The sequence below is a fragment of the Anoplopoma fimbria genome, chromosome 22 (assembly GCF_027596085.1).
Source record: "Anoplopoma fimbria isolate UVic2021 breed Golden Eagle Sablefish chromosome 22, Afim_UVic_2022, whole genome shotgun sequence".
NCBI classification, from domain to species: Eukaryota; Metazoa; Chordata; class Actinopteri; order Perciformes; family Anoplopomatidae; genus Anoplopoma; species Anoplopoma fimbria.
Window position 1 is genome coordinate 1,798,565 of NC_072470.1, and position 27,677 is coordinate 1,826,241.

Here is a 27,677-nt window from a genome sequence, read left to right on the forward strand (position 1 = left end):
TATATTGTTAATATGACGGGAAAGATCTCAACAATGTCCCAGATGACCTCCCTGACCTTTGACCTCCCCTGGGACCCGTGTCTTACATGATAAACTGCGTCTTTGTCTCGGTGATAAATACACTCACTCACGTGGACGACGACAAACCGCCTCATTGTTCGCTTCAAACACTGAAACTCTGTGAGGAATAAAAGCAAAGATCCTGGAAGTCATCCATCATTTCTCTCTGTTCTTCTGACTTCTGTTTGTCTGCTCAACACACCTCAGGAGTGAGACCTCATTGTTTCTGTGGATAAAATATTCATCATTTGGACTTCTGTTCACATAGTTTTAACTTACTATCTCAAAACGATGACTATGCAAATGTATCTTGAGCCATTGTTTCTTTGTTGTCTCATCATATATGTGAAATAATACAGTAAATCAATATTTTGACTCATAATTTTGACTTATTTTTGTGCAAAAAAACCCCCAAAACTTTATCTTGAATTCATTTAATTTTATGTTTTTTGTGGTTAATTTTTTTATTTTTTATTATCAATAATACAAATAATAATTTGAATTATTTGCCAAAAGTATACACATATTAATGAATTTATTGTTTTTAGTTATTATCTAATAATTCTGACTGACATTGTGAGATAGCACAGTAAGCACATACACAATTATGGTTTTATTTCTCTGGAAGAATATCTGTTAAGATATTTGGAAGATGAAGGTTTGTAAAAAAATAAAATAGAAATAATAATAAATGAAAATAAAAAATAAAATAAATTATAGGTAAATAATTAAATAAAGAAATAAAGAAATAAATACTTTTTAACATCATTTTTGGTGTATTCATTTGTGATTCAAGTGTTGGATGTTATTTTTCTGATTATCATATCATGACATATATTCAAATAAGAGTAAAACAGCTTTTAAACTTTACAGCAGCTACTTTCTTTCTTTCGTCTCCTCTGTTGTGTCTCTTTCACCTTTTTCTGTGTCTCCCGGGAGACGGCGTCCTCAGATGTCCGAGGCGTCCTCACAGCGGGCCCCGGGGACCCTGAGCTGAGCTGTCGCTGTGGCAACCTCTGAAAGGCTTTGCCAGGCCGCTGAGTCATCGGCTGGCAGCCGGTGTTTAACCTGAGATATACACGTTTGCTTTGGGGCCTTTTCATTTCTCTCTTTAAGGGCTTTTTCATTACATTTTATTATGTTTATTGATTGTTTGGTCTGTTCTTAAAATCAAAGACGTTGCTGCATTTACAGTCAACCTACTCTGACCTCTGACCTTTAAGTATTCAACCTATTTTTCTAGAAGTGAGGAGAGGAGGCGAGGAAAAGGAATCAAGTATGTTAAAAGTAAGAAGAGAGTAAATCTCTGTGGGAGGAAAAAACAATGTTAACACCTTAAAGTAACTTGTAATTCTCATAAATCACCACAAGAAGGCAGCAGTTCATCATTCAACCTCATCTCAGATCTATATGCATTTTAATGTCTTTAAACATATCAATAATCCATATCACCATGAAGCAAAGCACTTTTTTCTCTTTGACTTGATCAAAAAGTCACATTTAAAACAATAAGCTTTAAATGTTTTATTATAGAGAAGACATACAGGGGTCTTATGCACCTCTTGATAATGATTTACAGGTTTATTAAGGTTTAAAATGACTTCTAGAAGGATTCAACTATAATATTATTTGGAAATTAGCATTAATTAGGAGAAAATATATGTTTTGTTGTTGTTGTTGTTGTTGTTGTTGCGTGTTTCAACCTCTAGGGGGTCAAATCTGTTCAATTATCTCTCATTGATCGGTTGCATTGATTCCTTTTATTCTCCCGGGAAGTATTCAGATACTTTACTTCAGTAAAAGTACAACTACCACACTGTAAAAAAGTACAACTTTTTACCTCAAAGATAGGATTCATCTTGCAGAACATGAATCCATAAAGTTAAAGATGAATAATACGGTCACAAAGGTTTGTGTTTTATTGTAGAATACTGTAAATATGTTCTGGAGTACAATTCTGTCATTGAGTTGGATATTATGTACTATATATACTATTTTTGGAAAACTGGCTCAAAAATAATATACTTGTTGGTCATCCATTTGATTGAATGGTAGGCCGTGCAACTATTTAGTTTATTTATGCAGTTCCTTAAAAATGAAAGGAGGTATAACTGTAGGAACCCTCAACCTCGTCTTTGATCATGTAGCAGTGTCCATTTGTGCCTTGGAACTTTAAATCGTCTCCTTCAGCCTCACATGTTGTTTGAACAGCTCGACTCAGACATGACCTTCAGGAAAGCTTAACGAGAAGTGCCCTTGAGGTCAAGCTGATTGACCTCTGACCCCACTCAACCCACCCTCTAAGTTTACCAATGCGCTGAAGAAAATGTGTGGAATTCTTTACAAGAGCTGGAAACAATACTGACTGCTAATTATCTTGTCGTCACTTTTCTAGGAAAAACTAAAAGAACCGACCAGTAAAACCAGTAAAAACAAAAAGGGCTGCTTTGTCATTTTAAAGACATCCACAAGGCACACGTTTAAGAAAACATATCTCATGTGTGGTTATAAACACGGCACGTTTGGAAGAAACACAAGTTGATGTTTTGAAAAGCTGAGCATGCAAAAACCCTTTTTTAGGGTGCGGAAGCAATATGGCTGCAAGATGTTTGTGTTGCGTTGTAGCCTCTTTTTGCATGTTCCTCTCTTGTTTTTTCTCACAGTGTGACATCTGGAAGCGCTCAGGAGGCAGGACTGAAACCCCCCCCCCCCCCGTCGTTTCTCAGGGCACAAACATCAAAGGAAGCGGCAGATAAAGTTAAGACGCTTCAGCGACTGCAATCTCAAACGCAGGGAGGTTCTTTAGATATGCAACCTCTGAACACATGCAGGACAAGTTGGAAAGCTACAGGACGGATTTTAGAGCAGGAGGATGACAGGGAGGGGTAGAAAAGGAGAAATAAAACAGAAAATATTTCTATACTGTTTCTTTTTGGAGAAGCCAATAAGGTTTATTCATGCAATGATGCAACTTGCTTTTTAAGATATTTTTAAAACACTGAAAAGCTGCCAATCCCATTCATATAAAAATAAACATGTGTGGAATAATAGATTTGGAGAATCAAACCCTCTACTCTTACAGCATCCAAGCAAAGTGTCAAACAGTCTCACAACAAAGTGTGAAAGCTGAAGCTCTGACACTCTCTCGCAGGAGTGAAGTGGCGCCTGAATGAAAAGGCGAGCGCAGAACACCTGCTGCTGCTCGCCGCTCTTGTCTTTAGCAGGACGTTTGTCTTTTTGTCTCTGTCGCCTCCAGCACCTGATATTTACTTTACACTCCCCCTGTGTGTTTTCAGTCACATGTAGAGATGTAGAGGTCATGAACTCAGTGGTTGGTGCTTTAGGATGAGAGCGAGGAGGACAGCAGCACACTACAGTGTTGGACAGAGCATTTACAGACTATGTTTTTTGGTCCTTTTGCATCTCTTTGTTGTTTTGCATTTGTTTTCTGTCTTTTTGGGTCTCATTTTAGTCATTTCTAGTCATTTTGCATCTATTTCTGGTCCTTTTGCATCTCTTTGTAGTCGTTCTGTGCCTCCTTTTGGTCCTTTTGCATATATTTGTTGTTTTGCATTTGTTTTCTGTATTTTGCATCTCTGTTGGGTCTTTTATTGGTCTTGCACCTAGTTTTATAGTTGCTTGTGTATTTCTAGTCCTTTGGTCTCTATCGTTTTTCCTTTTTTGTCCTTTTGCATATATTTGTACTCGTTATATTGTATCTTTGTAGTCGTCTTGCACCTTTTTATAGTTGCTTGTGTCTAGCTTTGGTCCTATTTTTTCTTCTCGTTTTGCATCACTTTAAAGACTTTTTGCGTCTCTTTTGGGTTATTTTGCATCTCTTTCTGTTTGTTTTGCTCATTCTAATATTGGTCATTCCGTTTGTTTAATAATTCCTACTGTATAACTGTATAAATGGCAGCATAATATACAGAAGTACAATGATAAAACACTACATTAATACACTCTACTCTCCTCTAAATGTATCCCAACCAACCCCCCCAAAAAAACAAGCGACAACAACACTTCTCCTCCTTTTTTTGTATTTTAAATGAAGCCTTTCATACATTTTCCCAGACTGTAAATAATTAATTTCATGTGCATCACGTCATCATGTTTGTCCAAATGAAAGCCTGACGGGAGACATCATTCTCTACAGCTGCTGCCCTGCTGTGAGTGTACACAAGTACAACACTGAGTACTAACAGCTGCAGAATACTGCGAGTATATATCTATATCTATATATATATATATATATATATATATATATATATATATATATACACACACACAATACAATACACTGCAATTATAGCTTTAATAGTTTTTCTGCCTGTACATATAATATTTCAGTTATTGTGGATTTTCTACTGTTTTTTATTGCATATTTATAATACTTGTTTTTTTATTTCATTTTATTTTCTACTATGTCTCTTGTGTGCACTTTACCCTATGCTGCTGTAATCCTGCAAATTTCCCCACTGCGGGACTAATAAAGGATTATCTTATTTTATATATATATATATATATACATACATATATATTTATATCTATATATATACATACATATATATTTATATCTATATATATAGATCTCTCTCTCTCACATATATATATATATATATATATATATATATATATATCTATATATATATATATATATATATACAAGGTAGGTATATGTGCAAACGTCTGAAATGTATTTTACTGGTTTTACACCAAATCCACGTTTGTCCTTTTGGTGATTCAAGTGATTTGCAGGGGATAGAGAGACAGAGAGAGGAGCCACCTATAGGAGCAGCCTCCTCGGGGGTTGAGTGTTTAGTGCCTCCTCCCTCCTCCTCCTCCTCCTCCTCCTCCTCCTCCTCCTCCTCCCTCCTCCTCATCTTGCGCCGCCTGCACAGGAAAGCCGCAGTCTCCAACAAGCAGAGCGCAAATTGAAGCCTTTCTTCCTCTCATCTTTGCGCCACTTTCTCAGCATTTCTCTAAAACTCTCAATGGGACCCGACGACTGAAGCCAGCCCGCTGCTCCTCTCCACCTCCTCACCTCTCCACCTCCTCCCCCCGGACCCGCAGACATGGACTGTTGCGCATCTGGCTCCGTGCGCCTTGCGCTCCCCGGATATTTACGCATGGCGTTGCTGTGGCTGGTGCAATTAGGAGCGTTCGCACAACATGGTGAGTGGAAAGCAAACTTATTCCTTATGACTTCCTACCATGAAGACACACAACTATACTTTCATCTTCATGATCAGGGACATAGAACAGATGGAGATGTCTAATGAAACCCAGAGTCTCCGTTTCAAATCATTATTCCCCCCCCAAAAAAGAGGACATATTACCTGTTAGAAGCAGCAGGTCCTGCAGAGCTGCATGACTTGGCCTGTGAGGCTACATTCCTGTCACTCAACAGGTCCAGAGGTTAGATGGACCTTCAAAGACAGAGGAGATGAAACCAGATCACTCAGAGGACAAAGGTAACAATCCTGAGACACAAAAACAAACTGTGTTTAAGCTCAGAGAAACTCTGTTTGTCAGCTTAAAATAGGAAGTTTTGTTAAATGTATTATCAGACCAGTAGTGTTTGTGCTACCAGGGAAGCTTTTGGAGACGGTTTGCCAATTCAGCAAAGAAGTTGCTTAAAGGGGAGATGAAGTTCTGGTTTTGTGAAATATGATTCACCACACTGAAGTTGATTCATCAGGAATTAGTGAAGAAACAGTGCAACAGCAGTTCCCATAAACATGCAGCTGTGATTGAAACAGAGACGACTCCATCATCCAGTAATCTCATCTCCCATCATGCCTTCATCTTGCTGATAACTTTATTTGACTAGAAGATAAAGCTGCGGTCTCGGTCAGTCAAACATGCCACCCTGTCTTCTGTCTTGTTCATGTCTTTGTCTCCGTGGCGTCCGACGACACATCAAAGCTCTGCGCTCGTAAACTTTGAGGCAGGCCATAAAATGAAGCTCTGTGGGTTCTCGCAGAGCTTTGCTACAAGAGAACCAGGCACTTCTGTGCCAAAACAAAGTCTACTGCAACTCCTGTAACTCCAGGGGACACGCTTTGTCCAGATAACATAAAAAACAAAGTGTTGTTGGAACTTGCATAAAGAGATCTGCTGATTCTGCTACATCGTGATATTTATCGTTATCGGGATATTTAAGGACACACATCGAGATAAATGATCGTTCAGCCTTAAAAAATGATTATTGTGATGTATTGTTGGTTTGGCATTTGTTAGCAAATAGTTTTGTGACCTATATAAATCAACATTTTGATTTAAAAACCCTGAAAAAAGAGACGTAAGTTTACACCGATGCTTACACCGGTTATAAATGATCCGGAGTGGGTTTTAAATGTAGTCAACTAAATTTCATATATCCATCAAATGCTTCCTTATTTTTTTTCCTCAGTTTCATTTCAGAGCTTTTGCTTCTTTTCCACCTCGTCAAGATTACAAAGAAAAGTTCTGAAACCATCAGGAGCTTCATCCCCAAATCCTTCTGTGAGCGTGTGAAGTGTTTCCGAACTGTTAAATAATTAGTGATAATGAGTTGGCCTGACTGTGTCCGTTTCCGTGGTGACTGACAGACCGCCGGGGGGGTAAAGACCCGTGGCCTCAGTTGTGTTAACGCCACGCTCTTTCAAATTAATCTTATTTCCTGAGAGGCTGCTGAAGTTCCTGCACATCTGGGCTGCTGAGGGCCTCCCTCCCAGTGGGATCTCTTCTCCGGGGGCCCCTTCATTAGCTCACCGCCCCCCCACCTTCGGCTTTAAACTCATTAAGCCGCCAATTGGAGCAGTTTAGCCGGCAGCCAAAGCCTAAAGAAAGCTGGATGTTTGGACAACCTGTGACCTGGAGTCTCGTCAGCGGAGCTTCCAGACGAGGAGACGTGTGGTGGTGTAAATAAGAGCATTTGCTTTCAAGGGGCCTGTCAACATGAAGAGCAGCTTGTAAGACCTTGTTTGGGTTTGGGATCACCAGCAGTGACTTCGCCCAGTCCATTCAAGGCTTTGTCGGTCTCAAAACACCCTAAATACCCCGACTGTTTGTTTTCCCTGACGTGACTTCGCTCGGCCGCCACAATGGAACTCAAACGGGGGAAAGGGAGCAAGTTGAAAGAGCAGAAAAGCCTCTGTTGACGGCTTTGACCCATTTCACTTGACAGATGTGGAGCTTTTGAGTGTGCTAGTGTGGAAAACGACATGTTCTGCTCAAATAAATCCCCCGGTTGTTTCAGCCTGCAGCTGCAGAGGCCGGTCATGCACCATTGGCTTGATCGTCCTTTCCCGGGGCGAGTGTAGAGAGGCGAGAGGCTCACAGGAATGTCTGTTATTTTTAGCAATTTAGATAACCTCTGGGGGTGAAATGATCCTTCCTGCTCGTCCACTCAATGCCAACAGTCAGTTTAAAGAGCAAATGTGCGAAAGACCATTTTGATAATGAAGTTCCTCTGAGACAAATTATAAACGTATGACAAACATATTCCTTCAGGAAGTCAAAATGTAGCCTGTTAAAATACGCTCAATTAAAACCTTAATCCGGACCTTTAAACTGAGTTTGTTCCAGTCGGTTGAGAACACAGCTGTGCTTGAACTCATGTCAAAGGCGTCAGACGACCTGTTGGGATGTTTTGCTTCTCTTTGGAGACGATTTGCTGCAACTTTTGGAGAGATTTTTCTTTTCTCCTCTTGGTGATCTTGCATGTCTTTGTAGAGATTTTTCTTTTCTTTGTGGTTGTATTCTGTCTCTTTGTTGACGTGTTGCATCTCTTGGTGATCTCGCATGTCTTTGTAGATGTTTTAGGTCTCTTCAGGGATGTATTCTGTCCTCTTTTGGTAGTTCTGTCTCTTTGTAGATGTTTTGCATCTCTTTGTTGTTGTTCTGTCCTGTTTGGTCATTCCATGTTTCGTTGGTAGTTTTGTGTCTCTCTGTTTTGTTTCGTTTTGGCGTCGATTTGTGTCTCTTTGTGATTTCCCAACAAGAAGTCCAAACTTTAAACCCAGGCACAGGTCCAGGGGCCCCCTAACCTGTTGGGCCGACAGTGTACCGAGAGAGAGAAAACTCAGTTAAGCCAAGGACGTTCAGACTTTTGTTTCCCACGACGACATGAGTTGCTTTTGTTTCGTCTGTCTTTATCAAAAACAGCAGGACTGAGTCAAAGATAAGACAGGACTCCAGGGTAAACCCGCTGAGACCCTTCAGTTTTCATTTCCTCTTCATTAGACTGCATCCAGAAAGATGTTATTACCCATCTTAAACACACATAACATCTGCTAAATCAGTGTGTCATTTTCCACCTCCCTTATTCTGCACATCTCAGCTCCGGAGTGTAACCCTGGAGGTCATCGGACTTTGCATAATCCTTATCGCAGCATCGACTTCGACTCCACGGACATCCAGGACACGGCCATCCAGGACCTGATCTGTGACCACTCGCTGTCGCCGGGCTGGTACAGGTTCAGGATCAACGACAAGCCGGCGGAGATGCCGACCAGCTGCGTGGAGGTAAGACGCCCCAAAAATGGCAGGTGAGCTCTGCCAAAGAAGTGGAACTACTTGATCTTCAAAACCAGTAAATAAAACCACCTGTCTGCACAAACATCCAGCAGGTTAGTTTAATAAGCACCTTCAGCTCAGGTGGAGGGTTTAATGACGGCCTCGCTGCAGGTAATGACTGTTTCTGTTGCAGATGAACCGCTGTGGGACTCAAGCTCCGGTCTGGCTCTCCCTGAAGGACGCCTCCCTTCCGGGGCCCGGCGAGGTCCGCCAGCTCTCCGCCTGTGCCACCTGGCAGTTCTTCCACGGCAGCACCAAGGACTGCTGCCTCTTCCGCATTCCCATCACGGTGCGGAACTGCGGCGAGTTCCTGCTGTACCAACTGCAGCCCACACAGGGGTGCATGGGATACTGCGCTAAAGGTGAACATGCTGGACCGGTGGGAGCTCCAGGAGAGTCTGAGCAGACCTGGAAATGTTTAAGTGCTTTGGGCTGTCTTTGATAAAGACTGGATTTTTGCAGTAGACACCCACATCTGTCTTTAAAATCATCATTTTTGTATTTCAACACTTTTATTTCTAAACATATTTTATTATTTTGGTCATTTTAAATGTTAAATGTATTCCAGCTTTTATTCAGCTGTTGACATTTATTTTAAATACGCTTAAAACGTAAGTGCAAAATGCATGCTTTCTTCCTACCGACTTTTATTTATCTTATCTGTAAAAGGAGGAATTTATTTTTAAATGTACAACACTTTGAGATTCATAGTCTTTATGAAATGTGCTATATACATAAATATTATTATTATTATTATTATTAATTATTATTATTATAATGAAGTGTACCGGTCAATGTTTGTGCACCTGAATAATAAAAATATTTTTTGACAAATCTTATGTTTCAGTTACTCCAGATTTGGGACCCAGACTCTGCCCGCCAGGTGAGGTAGAAGTCAACGGCCGATGCACAGGTGAGACAGTCTGAGGATGTTAATGCTACTTAAACCACACACTGTTTTTGATCTTATTGTGGTATTGAGAATTTTATATTTAATTAATTGGAGCGTTGTACCGTTAAGTTAGCTTCTTAACATTAGCTCCAAGCAGCTTATAATACCAAATTTATTTTAAATCAAAGCAAATCTTTAAATAAAAATGCAAATATTCATTTATTGATAATCTAATGGTGCTTTTTTGTAAATAGATTCTATAGATGACAATAACAAAAAATAACATTTAGAATTTGTGATGGTTTACACTGACTTATGATGGAAAAATTGTTCTCATTAATTGTAAAAGTTAAATCCTCATTCGTGTTGTTTTGGGTCGGTGCCGTCCGTGTTTTCAGCTGCCGTCCCGCCCCTGCCGTCCCGGCCCGTCATCACCCCGGAGCTCATCGGCCACAGTGTCCACCTGAGGTGCTCCTTCATCCCGCCGCCGTGGAACCAGCCGATGGGCTTCCAGGTGGTCTGGGCCAGACACATCGGCCACAGCATGAAGGCCGAGATCAGGCAGGAATCCACACCGAAGCCCCTCTCTCTGGTTGAGATGGATGGCGTCCACTTCAGGCTTGGAGAAACGGTAATTCCTGCCAGACCGTTCTTAGAGTCTTTGGGGAGGACACATGTGTGAGGGTTTGACCCCCCCCCCCCCAGAGCCGTGGATCATGCTGACCTCTTTTCTGCCTTAAAGAGTAAAGGCAGAGAGGCAACGTGTGTCATATACAGTCAGGAGGAAAGAGGAGGGCGGGGAAGTTAAATCAGTTGCAGGTTGGGAAAGCCTCGTTTCACATTCTTCACATTTACTGTGAGTCCTGGGGTTAACACTGACAAATGCACACATATTCAAAAAATGTTTCTTTACAACTTGCACAGCAGAGTTAGCTGTTCTTTGGAGTTTGTTTGGTTGTTTTCTTTTTTTAACTTAAAAGCACAGATTTGGGGATATTATGCTAACATGTTCAGCTCCAGATCACTGCCTTCAAACAGGAAGTTGTAAGATTTGGGAGGTGGGAGCGTCGGCTCAAAACAGCTTTACATACGATTTGTATTTGTAACATATTTTTAATGAAGGAGCTGGAGAGGAAATGCTTCTGACATTCAGCTTTGGAGAGGATGTTTTTGCTCATCAATTATCATGAAATGAGGAAGAAATCTTCCACGAAAAGTTGTTTGCTTGGTCCTTAATAACTTCTTCTTACAGCTGAAGAGAAGTCCAAACGTTGATTTCTTTTCTGCATTGAGAGTAATCATTTTTATAATTAATCATCACAAACCTGAGAAGCCAGAGGCTGTCGACAGCTATCATTTCCTGGAGACATAATCTCTTGCCAGGAAACATTAAGTCATTTGTTTTCTATTTTGATGCTATTTGAAAGTGAGGCGCTGTCCCCCGTACAGCTGTGGACCATTGTGCTGGTTGTGTCTGGAACGTGTTGCAGAGGGCTGGGCACGCTCACAGAGCCTTTCTTAAACACATGTTGATGTCACAGCTGTGTTGGGTCAAAGGTCATCTTCAGTTTTCTTTCTGAAACCATTAGAGTGAGTTAAATGTTAGAAGGGCAACATGGGGAAATACTCTAAATGTTTAAATCAATTTTGAGTTTAAAAACAAAATCCAACTTGATTTTCAAGCGAACCCTGATAGAGGGGTTAAAAGTCTACTATAACTTTTATCTTTGAAGTTTCTTACACATGTTATTCTATGGATTAACAGTGATGTGTTTCTTTCAGTTCTCCTGCAGCGTGTCCACATTCAGAGCCAACTCCAGTCACACCCGATCTCCTCCTAAAGAAAGTGAGGGTTTCTACGCCGGACTGAAGGTAAACATTCTTGTGTTGTGTTTTTAACTGTGTTATGTTTCTAAACCAACGTATTTGAAAGTCAAACTCACCAAACACTCTTTGTTCCCTCTTTCTCTTCAGTTTTCTCCAGACTCGCTCCACATAGCAGAGAACAGCAAGGAGCACGAGGTGACGGTGCACAGCACAGTGCCCATCCCCTGCTACGCCGCCGACCACGGTCGCCAATGTGGAGTCCCTCTGACCCTGAGCGTCCACGACCCAGGTCAGACCTGCAGGAAAAACAGGAAGAGTGTTTGAGTAAACTGCAAGTTAAACATCTTGTTAAGTTGTTCCTAATGTTGGCAACAGGATGAGCCTGCAGCAACCGCCACAGCTGACCAAACACCCCACCCTGTCAGCCTTAAGATCCCCTTATTTGTACATTTATGACCAAAACACAAATGAGAGGAACTCAAATTGTCTATTGGGGCCCTAACTTCTTATTTACGGATGCAAACATCTTCACAAGCATCTTCAGTTTTTCATGCAGAAACCTCTGCACGCTTGTTCAGGGTTCTTCATCTGTTATGCTCCGACTCGCCCCGTACATCATCACATGAAAGCCAGCGCAGGAAGACATTAGAACAGTTCTGCAGGCAGCTGTTAGCTGTCCTTCAACACTAACTCACTGCTGTGTTGACGTCCACAGACGGTCTCGAACACGAGGCCCCAAATGTGGCGCTGTCCGCCTGCCAGGTGGAACTCCAGCCCAACAACGCCTGCAGTGAAGGAAGCTGCGGCCGGGCAACAGTTTTTGTCACCGCCGTCACCGACTTCACGCGAGATGGGAATCGTCCGAGTCTCATCGGAGTTTCGCCCGGAACGAGCGCACCACGGCTCTGGAGAAACTACGTCCCAGAATCTCTGAAAGTGAGTTGACATGAATATCCTTGGGTATTCCAAGACGATTCAAAGTTTATTTGAGGATCATCCAGATCACATTTATGGTGATTCAAAGTCTTTATATGTAAATCCACAATGTAGAGGTTCCAGGGATTCAGGAAAATGCAAATTGTAGCAAAAGCTCTTCAGTGGCCCTTATGGTCCTGAGGTATGCAAACTGCATATTACGTGGTCCTTAAAAGGGGTTCATGGACTCCTTAAGGACGCCCAATGGGTCTTTAAGGAGGCTCCAGTGGCTCCTTGGGGAATTTCAGGGGTCCTGGAGGTCACCGAAACTAAATAAAGAAAACATCAGTGTGATATAATCATCCAAGTATTACTTTAATGAGAAAGATGGCTGTAATTACAGGTCTCTCTGTCAAAACATACACACACAGATATACAGTGCTTCATGAAGATGGAGGGGTCAGTGGGGGGTTTGACGGGTTGACATCATGATTGAAGAGTGCTGCTCTGCGTACTCATTATCGGCGTCCAAACAAGCTGGAACGTTATGTAAGACATGCTGTCAGCCCTCCAGACAGCGTGTCTCTGAAGGGCCTGCAGCGGGAGTTTTCCCATCTGTGTTTGGTGAAAACATCAAAGCCCAAGGTCGGAAAGTCACAGGGTTGAGCCCTCCCACCCCCCACCCACTCATCTTTGTTCTCCTAACCTCCGCCCCAAGGTCACGGTCCAGGACGTTCCTACTTCCATCTGCTACTCTCTGACCGACCCTCATGTCATTACTCTGGACGGCAGGTACTTTACTCTTCAATCGGTTATTAGCAGGCGTTTAAAAGTCATTTGAGTTTGACCTGGTGAAACATCTGTATGTTCTTCTGTGCAGGCGTTATGAAAACCACCAGACGGGCACCTTCGTCCTCTACCGGAGCCTGGTCAGGGACTTCGAGGTCCACTCACGGCAGTGGGACTGCGGCAGCCGGCACTACGCCGTCGCCTGCAACTGCGGCGTCGCGGTGCGAGAGGGGAATGACGTCGCCGTCTTTGACATGTGCAGCGGCCAGCTGCAGGAGACGAGGCCACAGCTCACCCTGAAGAACCTGGGCGACAGGGAGGGCAGTCGAGTCAGGGTGCTGGAGACCCACCAGGGGAAGAAGGTCACCGTAGGTATCCCAACATTTTGACACTGGTGCAGATTTGTTTGGCTGCGTTCATTCTTGAACTATAGCCTCTTAGGTGCATGATGGATTTTGACTTGTATTACATCCCTCCTATAAATTGGATCCAGATTGGGCAGCTCTTTCAGTGTAAATGTTTGCTTTTTCTGCACGAGGAGATTATGTTAATGAAGCTGTTGGATGTGACTCTCCTCTTGTAGTTGATCTTTCCCTCCGGGGCCTTTGTTAGGGCCGATGTTGGCGATTGGGGGATGAGCCTGTCCGTGCGGGCGCCCAGCGTTGACTACGGCAACACGCAGGGCCTCTGCGGCACCTTCGACCACAACGGCAACAACGACTTCCACGGCTCGGACGGGGGCTCCTACGGCCCTGATGACCTGCATCGCTTCATAGAGGACTGGAGGTCAGTCAGGACCAATACAAATGAATTTTTTTACATTAAACTTTGTTAGGACCTGATTTGGCTGAAATGGAAGACTCTTCACAGAGCGGTTTCTTTTTATTTCTTTGCGTGTGTGCTAGGATTGCTCCCGGTGAGAGTTTGTTTGACCGGACGCCTCCCGGGACCATTCAAGAGGTCAGGAGGCCTTTCTGCCAGTGCCAGAAGAGATACAGCGCTGCTCATCACGCTGTCAGAGGGATGAGGAACTTGTACAATCCGTCCGCTCACTCCGACTGCATAGCGCACGATAATGTGGATTACACATCTGTGTTCCCTTCTATGGACACAACAGTGGAATACATGGAGAGTCCAGAGAGAGAGGAGAGCATCCTGGATTTGTCTGACTTTAACGCTCACCCTCTGGAGAGAAGGCACCTTCGGTTTCACGCCGAGCACAATCCAAACGGTGATCTTGAACTGGACGGTGAGTTCAGGGAGAATCTTCTGCTTTCCACTGAGCGGTCCAGGAGACAGGCCTCATTTGAATTCCAGCCCGTCTTTGCTGCTCAGAGCCTCAGCCAAGCGGATCTGGAGAATTTTGCCTACTTCTTCCCCGAGGATCACCTGGCGGAAGCCCGACCGGAGGTGCAACCCGAATGGCCGACGCCGAGCGGCCTGACCTCGGCCAAAGCTCTTGAAGTGTGCCAGATAGCCTTGGCCAACTCCACCATTGGTGCAGTGTGCCGGGGGCTGCTGGGACGCCGCCTGGACGAGGCGGTGGATCTCTGCATTCTGGACCTGCAGCTCAAAGACGACCTGGGCTGGGAGGAGGCGCTGCTGCCGTACCTGGAGAACGAGTGTGAGAGGAGGCTGCTGGAGAACCGGACCCAGAGAGCCCTGGAGGTGGCTGCTCCACCGGGAACATCCAGGGAGGTGGTGACGGCGCTGCGCTGCCCCAACTTCTGCAATGGTAACGGAGAGTGTACGGAGTGGGGATGCCAGTGTTTCCCCAGCTACAGCTTCTACGACTGCAGCCTGGCCATCAGTGAGTATCCAGAGACCGTTTCTCCAATCCTTAATGGGTTCAGCAGCTCATTTATTATGTTTCTACTGATCAATGATCTCTCCACTGATAGGCCAGCCGGTGGAGCTAACAGATTTGGAGAACGGCGGACTGTGTGACATCCGAGCCTTCAACTGCCGCGGCGTTCGAGTCTTCGGCCTCGGCTTCATCGACTCTCCCGACCTCAGCTGCCATGCCAACAGACTGAAGGTGAGGAAAAAGCAAAGTACCAAAAAGGTCTGTTTTCCTAAAATATATTCCTCTGAATTGTGTTGATCTGCCTCCACAGTACATGAACGGAGTTTGGGTTGAAGGGGAGAAACAGAGAACCAAAGCCACCTTCCTCAGCTCCAAAGCTCTAGACTGTGCTGTTCCATCTCTGAGCAACACAGCCGTCAACACAGAAGACTTCATGATGGACGACAAACCGTACGCACGCTGGGAGATCAAGGTAAAGTCTCTTGTTTTTTGTATGTTAGCTGTTTTGTTTGAAGCTCTTTTAAGTGTCAGCTCCTCTCTTTCCCATCGCAGGTCACCAATGACGGCTCCCAGTACAGCCAGGCCAAAGTGCTGACCATCTACGACGGCGTTTGCCAGGTCTGCGAGGCGTCGCGCTCTGGACTCTGTAAGTTAAAGGTAACTTGCATTCAAAAAAATATGTGTTTTTCTCCATGCAGAGATGTTCAGCTCTTCCCCACTGATGGCTCCACGCATTGACTGATTTCACCGCCAATCATCTGATTAGATTATTCACTGTGCGTCTAGTAATATTTTTTCAAATAAACTAACAAAAAGGAAATCTTAGACTCTCTAGTGTTTAAGACTCCAGATTTAGGAGACAGATGTGAATCAGTGGGTGTTTAGTGGAAAAGTGTGGAGAAGCGTTTTAAATGTTCTGAACAACATGTAGCTGAATGACTAAACCAGAGACAGTGTTGTTTCCCTTCCTCCAAACATGCAGCAGCTGGCTTTTTAAAAGCCCAACAAAAGTGCAGAGGGTCTCCTGTTACTGGAACTGCTTTTTATGGGAATGAAGACAGGACAACATGTAACCTGACAAACAACACATGCAACTGCAGAGAGGTTTTCTTGCCAGACTCAACTAAATTTAATTAGCTTGAGCAGAGATGATGTATCTAGAGCGGATTTCCCGTTTTGTCCCTGGCATCTCCAGAGAAAACCCACAAAAGGGAAACAAACATAGGTTTTATCATTTCTGGAAGCTACCTCGACATGTCAGCATTTTTAAAACAGCATTGTAAATATGACAAACAAACCTTTGTCTGTGGTTTCCAGGAGAGGACGTGCAACATCGACGGGATGTGTTTCGCAGAAGGAGTCTCCAGTCCCAGCAGCCCTTGCCTCCTCTGCGACCCGGACACCTCCAAATTCAGCTGGTCTGTCAATCAAGGTACAAAAGAATGATTGTTTTCTATCGTCCACATGTTGCAAGTTTGTGGACCAATATTAAAAATTTGCAATTCAACATTTATTTTACATTTGCTTTGAACTTTATGATGTGGTTCCTGGTTGATAAATCCATAAATACAAACATTCTGTTCTTTATATTTAAAGCTCAATCAAGACATCAGAATCAAAGATTGCTAAATAAAAAAAATACAATGCCAAGGCAATTTCTTTTGGAAAAATGATTTCAGTGTGGGACTAAAAATACTTTACCTGTCATATTTAATTCAGTTTTCAAATGTCAACCTAATTACTGGAATTTGAAAATATCCTTATAATCTTATTTTATCCCTTTATTTAGCCTTTTCTTTATTTTTATTCTCTTTTGGTGAAGTTTTGTCATGTTAATGTATATTCTTTGCCTTTGTTGAATAAAAATAACAGTATCATATATGATGTTTCTAGAGAACATTGTTCCACCAGGACGTGTTTTCGACTCAGCTTGTAGCCCACTAATGATGACTAACGGGGAAAACAGTATTTATCTTACTGTTACCATGGTAGCCGCCCAACTTCGGTCCTGTGTGTCCCCATTAGCAGATCAAAGGAGCGGAGGTTTAGGTTTCCCAGCATGCCCTGACCTGTCGCTTAACCAGTCTGAGACAGACAGGGTGGGGGGTAAATCACATGGTTGATCCCCACAGCTACACAGACTGACACTCAACAAACCCATCAGTCAGAATAGTGAGGCTGTAATCGCCACTTAGTCTAACATTCAGCTTTCAGGACTGAATTTCCTCAGAGGGATCCTCCGTCGGGTGAAATGGTTCCTATAGATTTGCATTTCTTTTAAAAGAAGTTGATTTATGTTGTTGCAGTTGGAATTACGTTGTCAGACATTATTCTAGACCTTTAGGAATTCAGTTATAGCAATAGTCTTATGAATGAGTTTCTTATCATTTGACCGTCATGCTGAGCAGGTGTTTCCTGGGATTATTTCTCCCCTTTAAACATCTCAGTGATCTCAGTAAGTGGATGCTTCATGATCCCGTTGAAATGGCCGTCCAGAGGAGAGAGGAACTGGAATCTCCTCCAGACTTGGACATGTGTGTTTAAAATGATCCTACCAGGAACGGCCTGGAGGGATGTTTTTAGCCAAACCAATCTCTCTTGTGGGAGTTTATTTGAGGACAGGAACCAAAAAACTTGTGGATGTAATGGTGAAGAAGGAAGGAATAAGTCACAAAAGAGCTAGTTGTGTTGTTGGTTAACTGCAAACACTCATTTGAGTCTGTTTCTCCTCTGTGTTCAGTCAACGAGCCGCCGGCCTTCCACCAGCCTCAAAGCGACCTGCGGACATTTGCCGGGGAGCACTTTGTCTTCCAGTTTGCGGCGTCGGACCCCGAGGGCTCGGCCCTCCTCTTCCAGCTGGAGGAGGGGCCGAAGGGGGCCTTGCTCTCTCCTGCCGGCCTCCTCATCTGGAGGGTCCCGTCGCTTCCTGAGGAGGAGGGACGTCAGACTTTCCGCTTCACGCTGTCGGACGAGTGCAACGCCCAGAGCTCCTTCACTGTGGAGGTAGAGTTGGAGAAGGAGAGGATTTACTACATTTATTCAACCGCCAAGATTATCCAAGATTCACACACAAAAGACAAAAAAAACAAAAACTGGATATTGCTTTGAGTCAGCGGAGTCGTACTCATAATTCCTGTTTTTAAATCTTGCATGCTGACATAATAATCTCGTTTAGAGTGTCTCTGTAGCTCACACTAAGATGAGTGAGCTCAGAGGAAATGGTGCAGGAAGGAAAAGGATTCATGGGAAATGTGGTCTTAATTTTAAGAGACATTAACGTCTCAGTGCTTTTGGTATAAGTGTCTAACGGCTGTCTAGGAAGACTACATGGAAGAGTCTTTGTTCATTTAAGAACACTGATTTTGCTGATGTTAGATTAATAACATGTCTCTCTTTTCCCCCTGTAACACAGATCGGCGTGGTGCCGTGTGGGTGTCAGAACGGAGGTACTTGTGTGACGGACGTCAATGTCCCTGCTGGAAGTGGGAAGCACCTGTGCGTCTGTCCTGAGGGCAAGCAGGGCGACCTCTGCGACCGGGACGTGGACGGATGTCGGTCGGCCCAGTGCCCAGCCGGCAAGTGCATCAGCACGGCCGCCGGGTACCGATGCGAGTGTCCTGCAGGGTTGAAAGGTGAGACATTAATAAATGGCATCACATGGTTTTAAAGGATCATTCAGGTTATGATCGTGGAAACATCTTACCGTGTGTTCGGCAGGTGTCACATGCCTGGAAGATGTCAATGAGTGTGAAAGGAAGCCATGTTTTCTCGGAGTCCAGTGCTTCAACAGCTTTGGCTCCTACGGCTGCGGCCCATGCCCCAACGGCATGCTGGGAAATGGGACGATATGCACAGGTAAGCATGAGCATACTGAGATTATGTTAAAGTTGTTTTAAGGGCAGCTGCTAAGACAATATTCACTGTTAAACAGCAGCAGTTGTGTGCATTAAAAACAATATACTGTATCTTGTTAAAGTACCATTGAGCAAGGCACGTTTTAAAAGGTATTCAGTTACAGGTTTGCAAAATCATGAAATGTGATGGCCAAAGAGCATAGTTTGATACATAGATAATGGGAATTAAATGAGCACTATACAGATGCAAGTAAAAAAAGTCAGTCGGAACAATACATTTCACAAAATGTTCTGTTTTACACTAAAAATAAGTGAGATATTTCACTCAGCTTTAGCAGAATTACAGAAAATAATTATTTATAAATTGCAAAAAACACTTTCAAAACTACATTTTTATAAAACAAGATCTTAAAGTGCACACATACGAGACCCTTTATACATGACAGCTCAGACCTGGATCTCATTAACAGGCATAACATGATTTCATCAGATGTTCTTTGAAATGCTGCAGTCATTCTGTAACGTTATAAGGTCTTGCACTATTAGAAAAATAAACTTTTCTATGGGATTAATTGCATGCATTCATTTCAAACTGTTGTACAATCACTTCGGATAAGAGCATCTGCTTACTGCCCAGAACGTGACGGTGCATTCGTTCATCGCAGGACTAAAGTACTTGTATTGAATTTGAACCAGATGGCAGCTGATACAGCTTTGAATTGCAGCCACTGATAACTGGAGTTAAAGCTTTGAAAACACTGCCGCTGTGGGAGAAACGCTGCTTCCAGCTCAGCTTACACTTCCAAGTTTATGTACATGCATGTGTACGGATGACAGTTAACTCATCACTGATAGTTGTCATACAAAATCAGACATTTGATATTTATAAAGCTCCTGCAGCTGCTTCACAGGGGTCGTCATGTTTTTTGCTAAATCCTGCGGTTTGTTGCTTTCTGCAAACATTTCAAGGCTAACCGCTAATCTTTGCATTCTGAGGTTTTGTTACACACAAAGGCTTATTTGAGGCATCACTTCTAGCTGTGGCGACAGGTTGACATATCGAATAAAGTTTCTGTTTGTTGGATGTCAAGACGAATTATCGCAATTGCATTGTTGTCCTTTGAGTAATCAGAGAACCTCAAACAGAGATATATGTTGCAAGACATTTCCGTGCTTAATGGAAAATGTGGCTCACGGCAAAGCTTTCGGACTGTATTACTGTCTTTTTTTATTGAACCTTGTAAAAGTAGACTCATGAAGACAGATCCTTGGATTTCCTCATCAGTCCTCTGATCTTCTGCAGACTTTGGTTTGACTTATTTGACCTCATCTTTTCTGTTCAGTGCAAAACATGCATAGCTTAATGTGTCCGGGGGGAAATCAGGAGCTGCACAGGGCGTCACACCCCCATAATTCTTATATGTTCTGGATGCAAATTGGGTTGCGGCATTTTTTTCTCTTTTGCTATTGGTTCCTTGCAATGTGGACGAGGAAGTAGTTCCAGTGCATCAGATAAAGTGTATATACAGCAGTCCAAAATATAATTGTGTTTTTTCTTCATATGGCAGTCGTCCCCGTCTCTGCCACATCTGCTCCTCGTACGACCGTCTACAAGACACCAGATGTTCTGCTGCAACCACCCAAAATAAAGACAGACCCTTTACGGAAGACCTTAAGTGGTAGCTCCCCGCAGACGAGGGCTGAGGCGGGGAAGACTCTTCCAAAGGTTGATCCAAACCGGTCCCAAACTAAGACCAACGCTTGGAGACGAGGCCTGAACCCGGCGCTCACTAAGGCAGAAACTAACAAGAGCGTCACAGCAGGTCTACCAATAGTGTCCCAAATAAAGACTGATGCTTTGAGAAAAAGCCAAGTAATTAAAGTCAACCCATCAACAACCGACAAGGACACTTTCAAGAACATCTCAGGAATCAGCAACACTATTGCAAAGACATCCACTGTCGCCCAACCTCCAGGAAGTAGCAGACCAGCTTCAGGTACGGCTTCCAACAATGTCTACCAATTCTAAAGTGTTAATGGTTTATAGTGGACTCTACTGAGCCCACTTAAAGCAACTTAACAACTTGCTGAAGGCTGCTTAGGAGGACCTACTCTTCTTGGTTGCCGCGCTGTTAATCCAGCTCAAATAGAGCACTGACCACAGTTTGCGTCTCTCAGGATCTGGTCGGTCTCCAGCTGTGAATGCGTCGGCTACGTGTGCCAGCAGGCCCTGCTTCCCCGGGGTTCAGTGCATCAACCGCAGGCCGCCACATGTCGGCTACGTCTGCGGCCGCTGCCCACCCGGCCTTTACGGCAACGGACGCGTCTGCATGAAGAACGCCAAGGAAGGTAAGGTCCTCCTGAACCTGAAATGTAGCAGTGTTGTTACAAATGGAGCTGCAGCTCTGACTCCTATTCGGACATCTGCATGCATGAAAATCAACACATTTCACATCTGTCGTTAATGTGAAATCCCTCCAGACATTGTGGGCTATACTTTTATCTAGTTCTGGTTTCCTGATGTTTTATTTGTTTCTCTTGGTTGGAAGGAATGTCATTTATTGCTGCAGATAAATCAGTTTTAGTGTTTGGAGACTGCCTGGATGTAATAACCACCTTTTGGCCACAAAGTTCAGGGAGCTGGCGTCCTAACTGCTCAGAGGAGTCACATTACTGTGGGTTGTGTTTCCTGTCTTTCCTCAGCATCCAATCACCTTCCTCAGCAGCAGACGCTCGGCAAGACCGTCCGATCCTCGCAAGGAAGCAGCGGCAAAGTCTCTCAGCTCCACTTGCCCATCCTGCCCAGCAGACACGGCATCAAACACCTGTCCTGGTCTGTCACCAGAGCCAACCGAGACCAGGTTCCCACTTCAGGGAGGGGCGGCGGGACCGGGAGGAGAGAGGCGGTCACTGTCGCCTCCAGAGATGTCCCAAGAACGTCAATCAGCGCCCTCCACGTCACTGCAAACACCCACATCACCCGCCACGGTGCCAGCCTCAGAACGGATGCCAGGACGTACGCCAGGTCCAGCACGACCATCTCCAGGGATTTTATGGTTCCCCATGTGACGGTCTCCAAGGTGAGTTTAGCATTTTTGTGCCGTGTATCATCTAGATATGAACCTCCTTCATTCTGTGATTCTCCCCCAGCAGTCTGAAGCAGCATTGACTGGTTCCCCACCTTCGAAGGTAACACCACCCGCTCCTCACCTATCAACTCAGTCTGGCAAAGTGACGCAGACCAAACAGACAACCCAGCCCAAGCTCAACCACCTGGCGTCCACCCACGCCAAACCCTGGACCCCTCCGAGACCTGCCTTCCCTCTCACAGCGGCCCTCACCGCTCTGTCGTACTCGCTGTCTGAGTCAGAGTTCTCTGCAGACGGAGATGAGGCCGAGCCTGGATCAGAAGAACCGGAGATGGTTCATGCATTGAGCTTCACAACGCCGAGCAAGACGGTACAAAGAGCGACCTCCATCCAGGCAGCGGGGAGGAGCGGTACGACTGCAAACAGACATGTAACGGACTGCGCCGACCGGCCATGTTTTCCTGGTGTCCCCTGTGAACCATCCATTGACGAGGGTTTCCACTGTGGGCGTTGTCCCGTAGGATACACCGGAGATGGACGAGCCTGCAGAGGTACGGCTCCGTACGTCTTCAACACTCTTTTAATGGTGATAAGAAAACATTTTAGGTTGAACATCTGTCTGTTTATCCAGCTGTTTGCAGGCATACGTGTGGTAGGAACATGGAGTGTGCTGCCCCAAACACGTGCCGCTGCAAACCAGGCTACACCGGATTGGACTGTCAGACAGGTAAACAAAATAAATGTACCTAGAAAGTATTAGAGCTGTTTCTGTATTATTATTATATTGTTTGTTTGTAATCCACATTTTCTCAGCAATCTGTGAGCCGGACTGTATGAACGGGGGTGTTTGCGTTGCTCCAGGTGTGTGTCACTGTCTCAGTGGGTTTCATGGAGAAACCTGTGAGGAAGGTAAAGCTATTACTGTCATAATAGAAGCTTTATCAAGTAAAAACTCCAAACATCACATATGAATGAACTATAATAAATGACATAACTCATTGTAATGCATCTCTGCAGCTCTGTGCAGGTCACCATGTGAAAACGGAGGCACCTGTGTGGGACTGCAGACTTGTTCGTGTCCTTACGGGTTTGTGGGACCTCGATGTGAGACCAGTGAGTTCACAGTTACTTCATTTCCTTTTAACATAAACAAAAGGTGATTTCTGTTACTAGCATGTGATGGATCTTGTGTTTTCGTCGTAGTGGTTTGCAGCCGTCACTGTCACAACGGAGGCCAGTGTGTGTCTCCGGACGAGTGCATGTGTCTGACGGGCTGGAGCGGACCGTCCTGTGAGACAGGTGGGTGTGTGTTTCCGTGTGTCTTAGTGTGTGTGTGTGTGTGTGTGTGTGTGTGTGTGTGTGTGTTTTACCTCTCGTCTCTCCCCTCCAGCTCTCTGCTCTCCCGTGTGCCTCAACGGAGGTTCGTGTGCTCGGCCGAACGTCTGCGAGTGTCCTCACGGTTTCTACGGAGCACAGTGTCAGAACGGTACGACCTCAGCCATCAATGAGTTTAATGATTCAAGGAGTTCATTTTAGAGACATTCTGATCACACAGTAAGTTATCTCATGGTTGATTTAAGTGTTTCTTTAATTATTTTTCCTCCAGCTGTCTGCAGTCCTCCCTGTAAGAACGGAGGTGTGTGTATAAGAAACAACGTGTGCTCCTGTCTGCAGGGATACACCGGGGGAAGATGCGAGAAAAGTCAGTCTTTCTTCATCCTCATTTGTTTCTCCTATTTATTTCCCTCTCTCACCACAGTTTCATCCTCTTATTCTACCTTCTCCTCCTCATCCTCTTCTACCTGCTTCCCTCACATCTTATCCTCTTCATCCCTTTCCCATCATGAACCTTTGCTCTCTTCTTCTGCCATCTTTGTTTATCAAAAAGCTGAATTTGCTACTCAACATTTATCTTTAAATCACCCCCCTCTCTCTCTCTCTCTCTCTCTCTCTCTACAGGTGTGTGTGAGCTCAGGTGTATGAACGGCGGCAGGTGTGTCGGCCCAGACGTGTGCGATTGTCCGTCAGGTTGGCGAGGAAAGAGATGTGATAAACGTAAGTGTCGTGATAGCTGTTCGCTCCCATGATGCATCAGTGCAAACGTCTTTTCCCTCAGTGACATCCACATCAAAACTTGCACAACGTTGTTCAGAAACAATCTAGTCAACAAACACACAAACTCATAAGTTGAGGTCAAAAAGATAAACCAAAACATTACCCAGCAGTCAGCTGACACCTCAACACCTGTCACTCATCTAGCAGGAGGACACTGCAGCTCCACTGTGTTTCCTTTCTACCTCTATTGTTGTTGTTACTTCCTGTTTTATGACTTATCCAGCATAATTCAAATCAAACAAGCAGCTGAGCAGATCATTAAAAAAGCTGACTGAATATAAGAGGAACTAAATTATTAATGCCTCGTTAAAGTTTTGATGTTTTGCTGTTGTTAGAACTTCAATTCATCAGGACTTTACTCCGTTTTTTGATCCTTCTTTCCCGACGGAGAAAAACAGTTTCTCAAAGATGTCAAATTACATTTTTCCTTAATTGGGAGAATGACTTTTAAATGCAGAAACCTTTATGGTTAAATATCCACAGTGTGTTTGTCAGGTGCTGGTTTTGCTTTCAAGTGCATGTCTTCAAGTCCTCACCTGTGTGACTTGAGTGCAGCTCTAATGTGTTGACGTGTGTCGCTTTGCAGCCAGCTGTCTGCAGCGGTGTCTGAACGGAGGGGAGTGTGTGGGAGCAAACACCTGCCACTGCACGGCGGGCTGGCACGGCACGCTGTGTCAGATCCGTGAGTATCCCGAGGAAAACACACGCATCCTCAGAAAAATGATGCGCTTCACGAATATATCACACGTTTTGACATTTGTCTTTTGTCTGTGGTTCTGTCCTTCCTCAGCTCACTGTGAACAGAAGTGTCTCTACGGGAGTCGATGTGTCCGACCAAACGTCTGCGCCTGTCGGAGCGGATCTCTTTGCTCCAGAAGGGTAAGAAGGCTTTTATTTTAGTATTTAGGACTTTTTAATGACTTGCAATAACTTAAACTCAAAAAACTAATACGGCCTTGAAATGTTTCCGGCTTTCTAAGTCTTCTTGTCAGGTTTTTACTCGTCAGAAATGAGATAAAAGTCTTAAAAAAGGTGTGACTTAATTAAATTAAAGGCAGCAGCTTCAGGAAGGAATGATGGTCAGAGTCTGTCTGTGAATGTGGAAGCAGAATGTAGTGCTGTTTTTGGTCGTGAATCTGCCATTTTTATCTGTTAATGTGCCGAAATTCAGCCTCAAGGACTCCATGATATCTTCCTTTTGGTCATGAAAGTTAAAGACGGAACTCTATTCTATGTTCTCTTTTCTCTTGACGTTATTTCTTGTTGATTTTCAGTCTTGATCTGTGTCATTTATTATAAAACCTTCTGGGTTTTTTTCAGCTACCTATCGGCCGAGGCTGAGACCAACGTACAACCATCAGACACCAAAAAGTTAAATCAGCACCAATGAAACCTCCATGAAACGGAGCCATCAGAGCAGAGCGTCGACAGAAATGAAAATGTCTCTCCACTGGGAAACAAACTAGAGTAAAGTTTCCGCAAAAAACTCAAAGCAGGGGGAAATCTAGGTTTTTAAAGCTTGATAGCATGCAAAAAAGATTTAAAAGCAGTTAAACAGCTGCACTCACTTCTGGATAAACTACTATTTATTTGATCTTTGTATTTCATCTCCAGTAATCTGGTTTCTTGAGTGTATATTTATCTAGAAACACTTCCAAGCTCCAATATTGCCTCTGCCACGTTGGAGCTCCCAGATCTAGGCTAACAGTTTCCCACCTACTTCCAGTCTTTGTGCTAAGCTAGGCTAATGAGACACTGACATGTTGTTGTAGAGGTAAAGACTTCCACACTCCACAGACAGGAAATCATTTCACAACCTTATAAAAGTCTGTCACACTATCCTTCTTATTTTATCATACATGAAGTTATTGATCAGGTCTTTACAAGCAGCTAATTCATTCAGTACGGGGACATTTTTAAATTCTACTACACAAACCATTAACCTCTGTATGAGTATTTATTTATTTGGTTGTTTTATATTGTCGCATATTTCTAGTTGTATATATCTTAATCACTGTATTATCTGTTATTTCTCATTATGGCTTTGTTTATTGGTTGTTTTGTAAGAAAACAAATAAATATCCTTTTAAGGTTTGGATTTCTTCAGGGTCTTTTTGCAGCTGAAGTAATAATAATCTGCCAGGTTTGCAGTATTGGAAAAAGATATATATAACACATATATCAGACGTAGTTCACCTTTTGTATGTGCTGCATCCGTCTCCTTGTAAGCATCTGTTCATAGAGCTGAAGACGTCCAACGCCAGAGGATGTGTTACCTGGAGGTCATAAAAGAAAAAGCAATCACACAATAGTCAAAATGTTTTATAACAATTTGTTTAGGAGAATCTTTCAGTTTGTAGAAGTTCCCTCAGATGTTTTTTTGGAGTTGGCAGCAGCAGAGAAACATTTGACTTTGCTACAGACTCCAGACAAGTTCACGGCCAGCGGGTCGGAGAGGAAATGAGGATTAAAAGATTAATGAGGCCGCATTAGCTCCGCACCAATTAAGGGTTCCTCTCCGACCGCCGCCTCCCGAACACTAAAGAGCCGGCTGACTTCTTCCCACTGATGAGGACGGTTTGTTATGACCATAGAGGAGCAACCAGCTGGGTTGATATTTGTTGCCATCACTCTTAATCTCTGTGTGATTGTCCTTCAGAACTGAGAGGAGACACTTCAGGAGAACAGTTTAAAGCAGTGAAATAAACACATAAATGTGTATTTAGGAAGATAAAATCTGCTGAATCTGGTCCTGTTTCAAGCTGAATCCTGCAGGAAGATGACCTTTGACCTCTAGCAATGAGTCCATATCTTGTGTTTTATATTCTTACTTGTGAAAAAAACAGAAAACTCAACCTTCGAGAAATGACCATTAGGGTTTTACTGCCCTCTGGTGGCAATACAACAATATAAAGAATATAAGAACTGCACAGAAATGCAGATAGAACTCGAGACAACATCAACATGTTTACGTTTTACTCCACGATCACGATTCAAATGAAATAAACAACCTGAAGGAATGGTGGCTCCCGAGCTTTTGCAGCAACGCACACAAGGCTGTTCACAGATATTTATATCCACCCCCAAAGATGGCACTGGGCAAGGTGGAGGAGGAGGAGGGGGGTGGGGGTCCATCCTGGTGGGCACACACCTGGACTGTTCACTCAATGGGAGCTCAGAGCCGCCGGCCAAGGCTGCAAAGTTACCCTGCAACCTGGACACACACACACACACACACACACACACAGTTATTAGTTATTAAACAGGTTCATCAGATGAAATATGTGTGATTTCATTTGTCTGCCCTCAATCTGCGAAAGTTGAAGTAAAACTGAAGTAAAAGTAGAAATACCTGGTGTACTAATACTCTGTTATGATAATGAATGCATTCATGTGTTCATCTCTGTAATGTTGCAGCTGGTTCAGGTGGCGCTCAGTTTAATTACTTTATATACTTCTAAGTATCTTCTCGATTTAATTTATCTTATAAATCTGAATGTTTTTGTTGATCATTTGATTTATTAATGTGAATCTTGAAAGTGAGTTATTACCAGATAAATGTAGTGGAGTAGAATGTTACTTTTCACCACTGATATATATATATATATATGTCTCTAAAACAACAACAAACTTGTCAAGTATTTATCTGGTTTGTCAACTCTGAATGAGGACAACATTTTTTATATAATAAATAAATAAATAGCATAACATATTGCTTATTTTATTTTATAAATTAACTTTATAAATAATAAAATAATGAACTTATT

General features: G+C 43.6%; 1 protein-coding gene across 1 annotated transcript; it reads left to right on the forward strand.

Moving 5' to 3' along the window:
- Positions 1 to 5,135: 5,135 nt before the first annotated feature.
- si:ch211-246m6.5 (von Willebrand factor D and EGF domain-containing protein) lies at positions 5,136 to 25,947 on the forward strand. The gene is made up of 33 exons (XM_054624110.1): positions 5,136 to 5,235; positions 8,387 to 8,571; positions 8,756 to 8,984; positions 9,470 to 9,535; positions 9,913 to 10,145; positions 11,297 to 11,386; positions 11,489 to 11,630; positions 12,057 to 12,277; positions 12,975 to 13,048; positions 13,137 to 13,413; positions 13,629 to 13,831; positions 13,951 to 14,855; positions 14,947 to 15,083; positions 15,163 to 15,324; positions 15,405 to 15,509; positions 16,170 to 16,284; positions 17,593 to 17,855; positions 18,265 to 18,484; positions 18,570 to 18,707; positions 20,275 to 20,703; positions 20,885 to 21,055; positions 21,410 to 21,786; positions 21,857 to 22,346; positions 22,427 to 22,522; positions 22,609 to 22,704; positions 22,813 to 22,908; positions 22,999 to 23,094; positions 23,186 to 23,281; positions 23,402 to 23,497; positions 23,755 to 23,850; positions 24,497 to 24,592; positions 24,701 to 24,789; positions 25,231 to 25,947. Exons 1-33 carry the CDS (start codon positions 5,136 to 5,138, stop codon positions 25,249 to 25,251), a joined length of 6,210 nt encoding a protein of 2,069 aa, XP_054480085.1. The 3' UTR covers positions 25,252 to 25,947.
- Positions 25,948 to 27,677: the final 1,730 nt, after the last annotated feature.

Coding starts and splice junctions, on each gene's coding strand:
- si:ch211-246m6.5 (XM_054624110.1), top strand. CDS start 5,136: ATGGACTGTTGCGCATCTGGCTCCGTGCGCCTTGCGCTCCCCGGATAT. Junction 8,572..8,755: donor TGCCGACCAGCTGCGTGGAG/GTAAGACGCCCC, acceptor TTTCTGTTGCAG/ATGAACCGCTGTGGGACTCA. Junction 21,787..21,856: donor CCCATGTGACGGTCTCCAAG/GTGAGTTTAGCA, acceptor ATTCTCCCCCAG/CAGTCTGAAGCAGCATTGAC.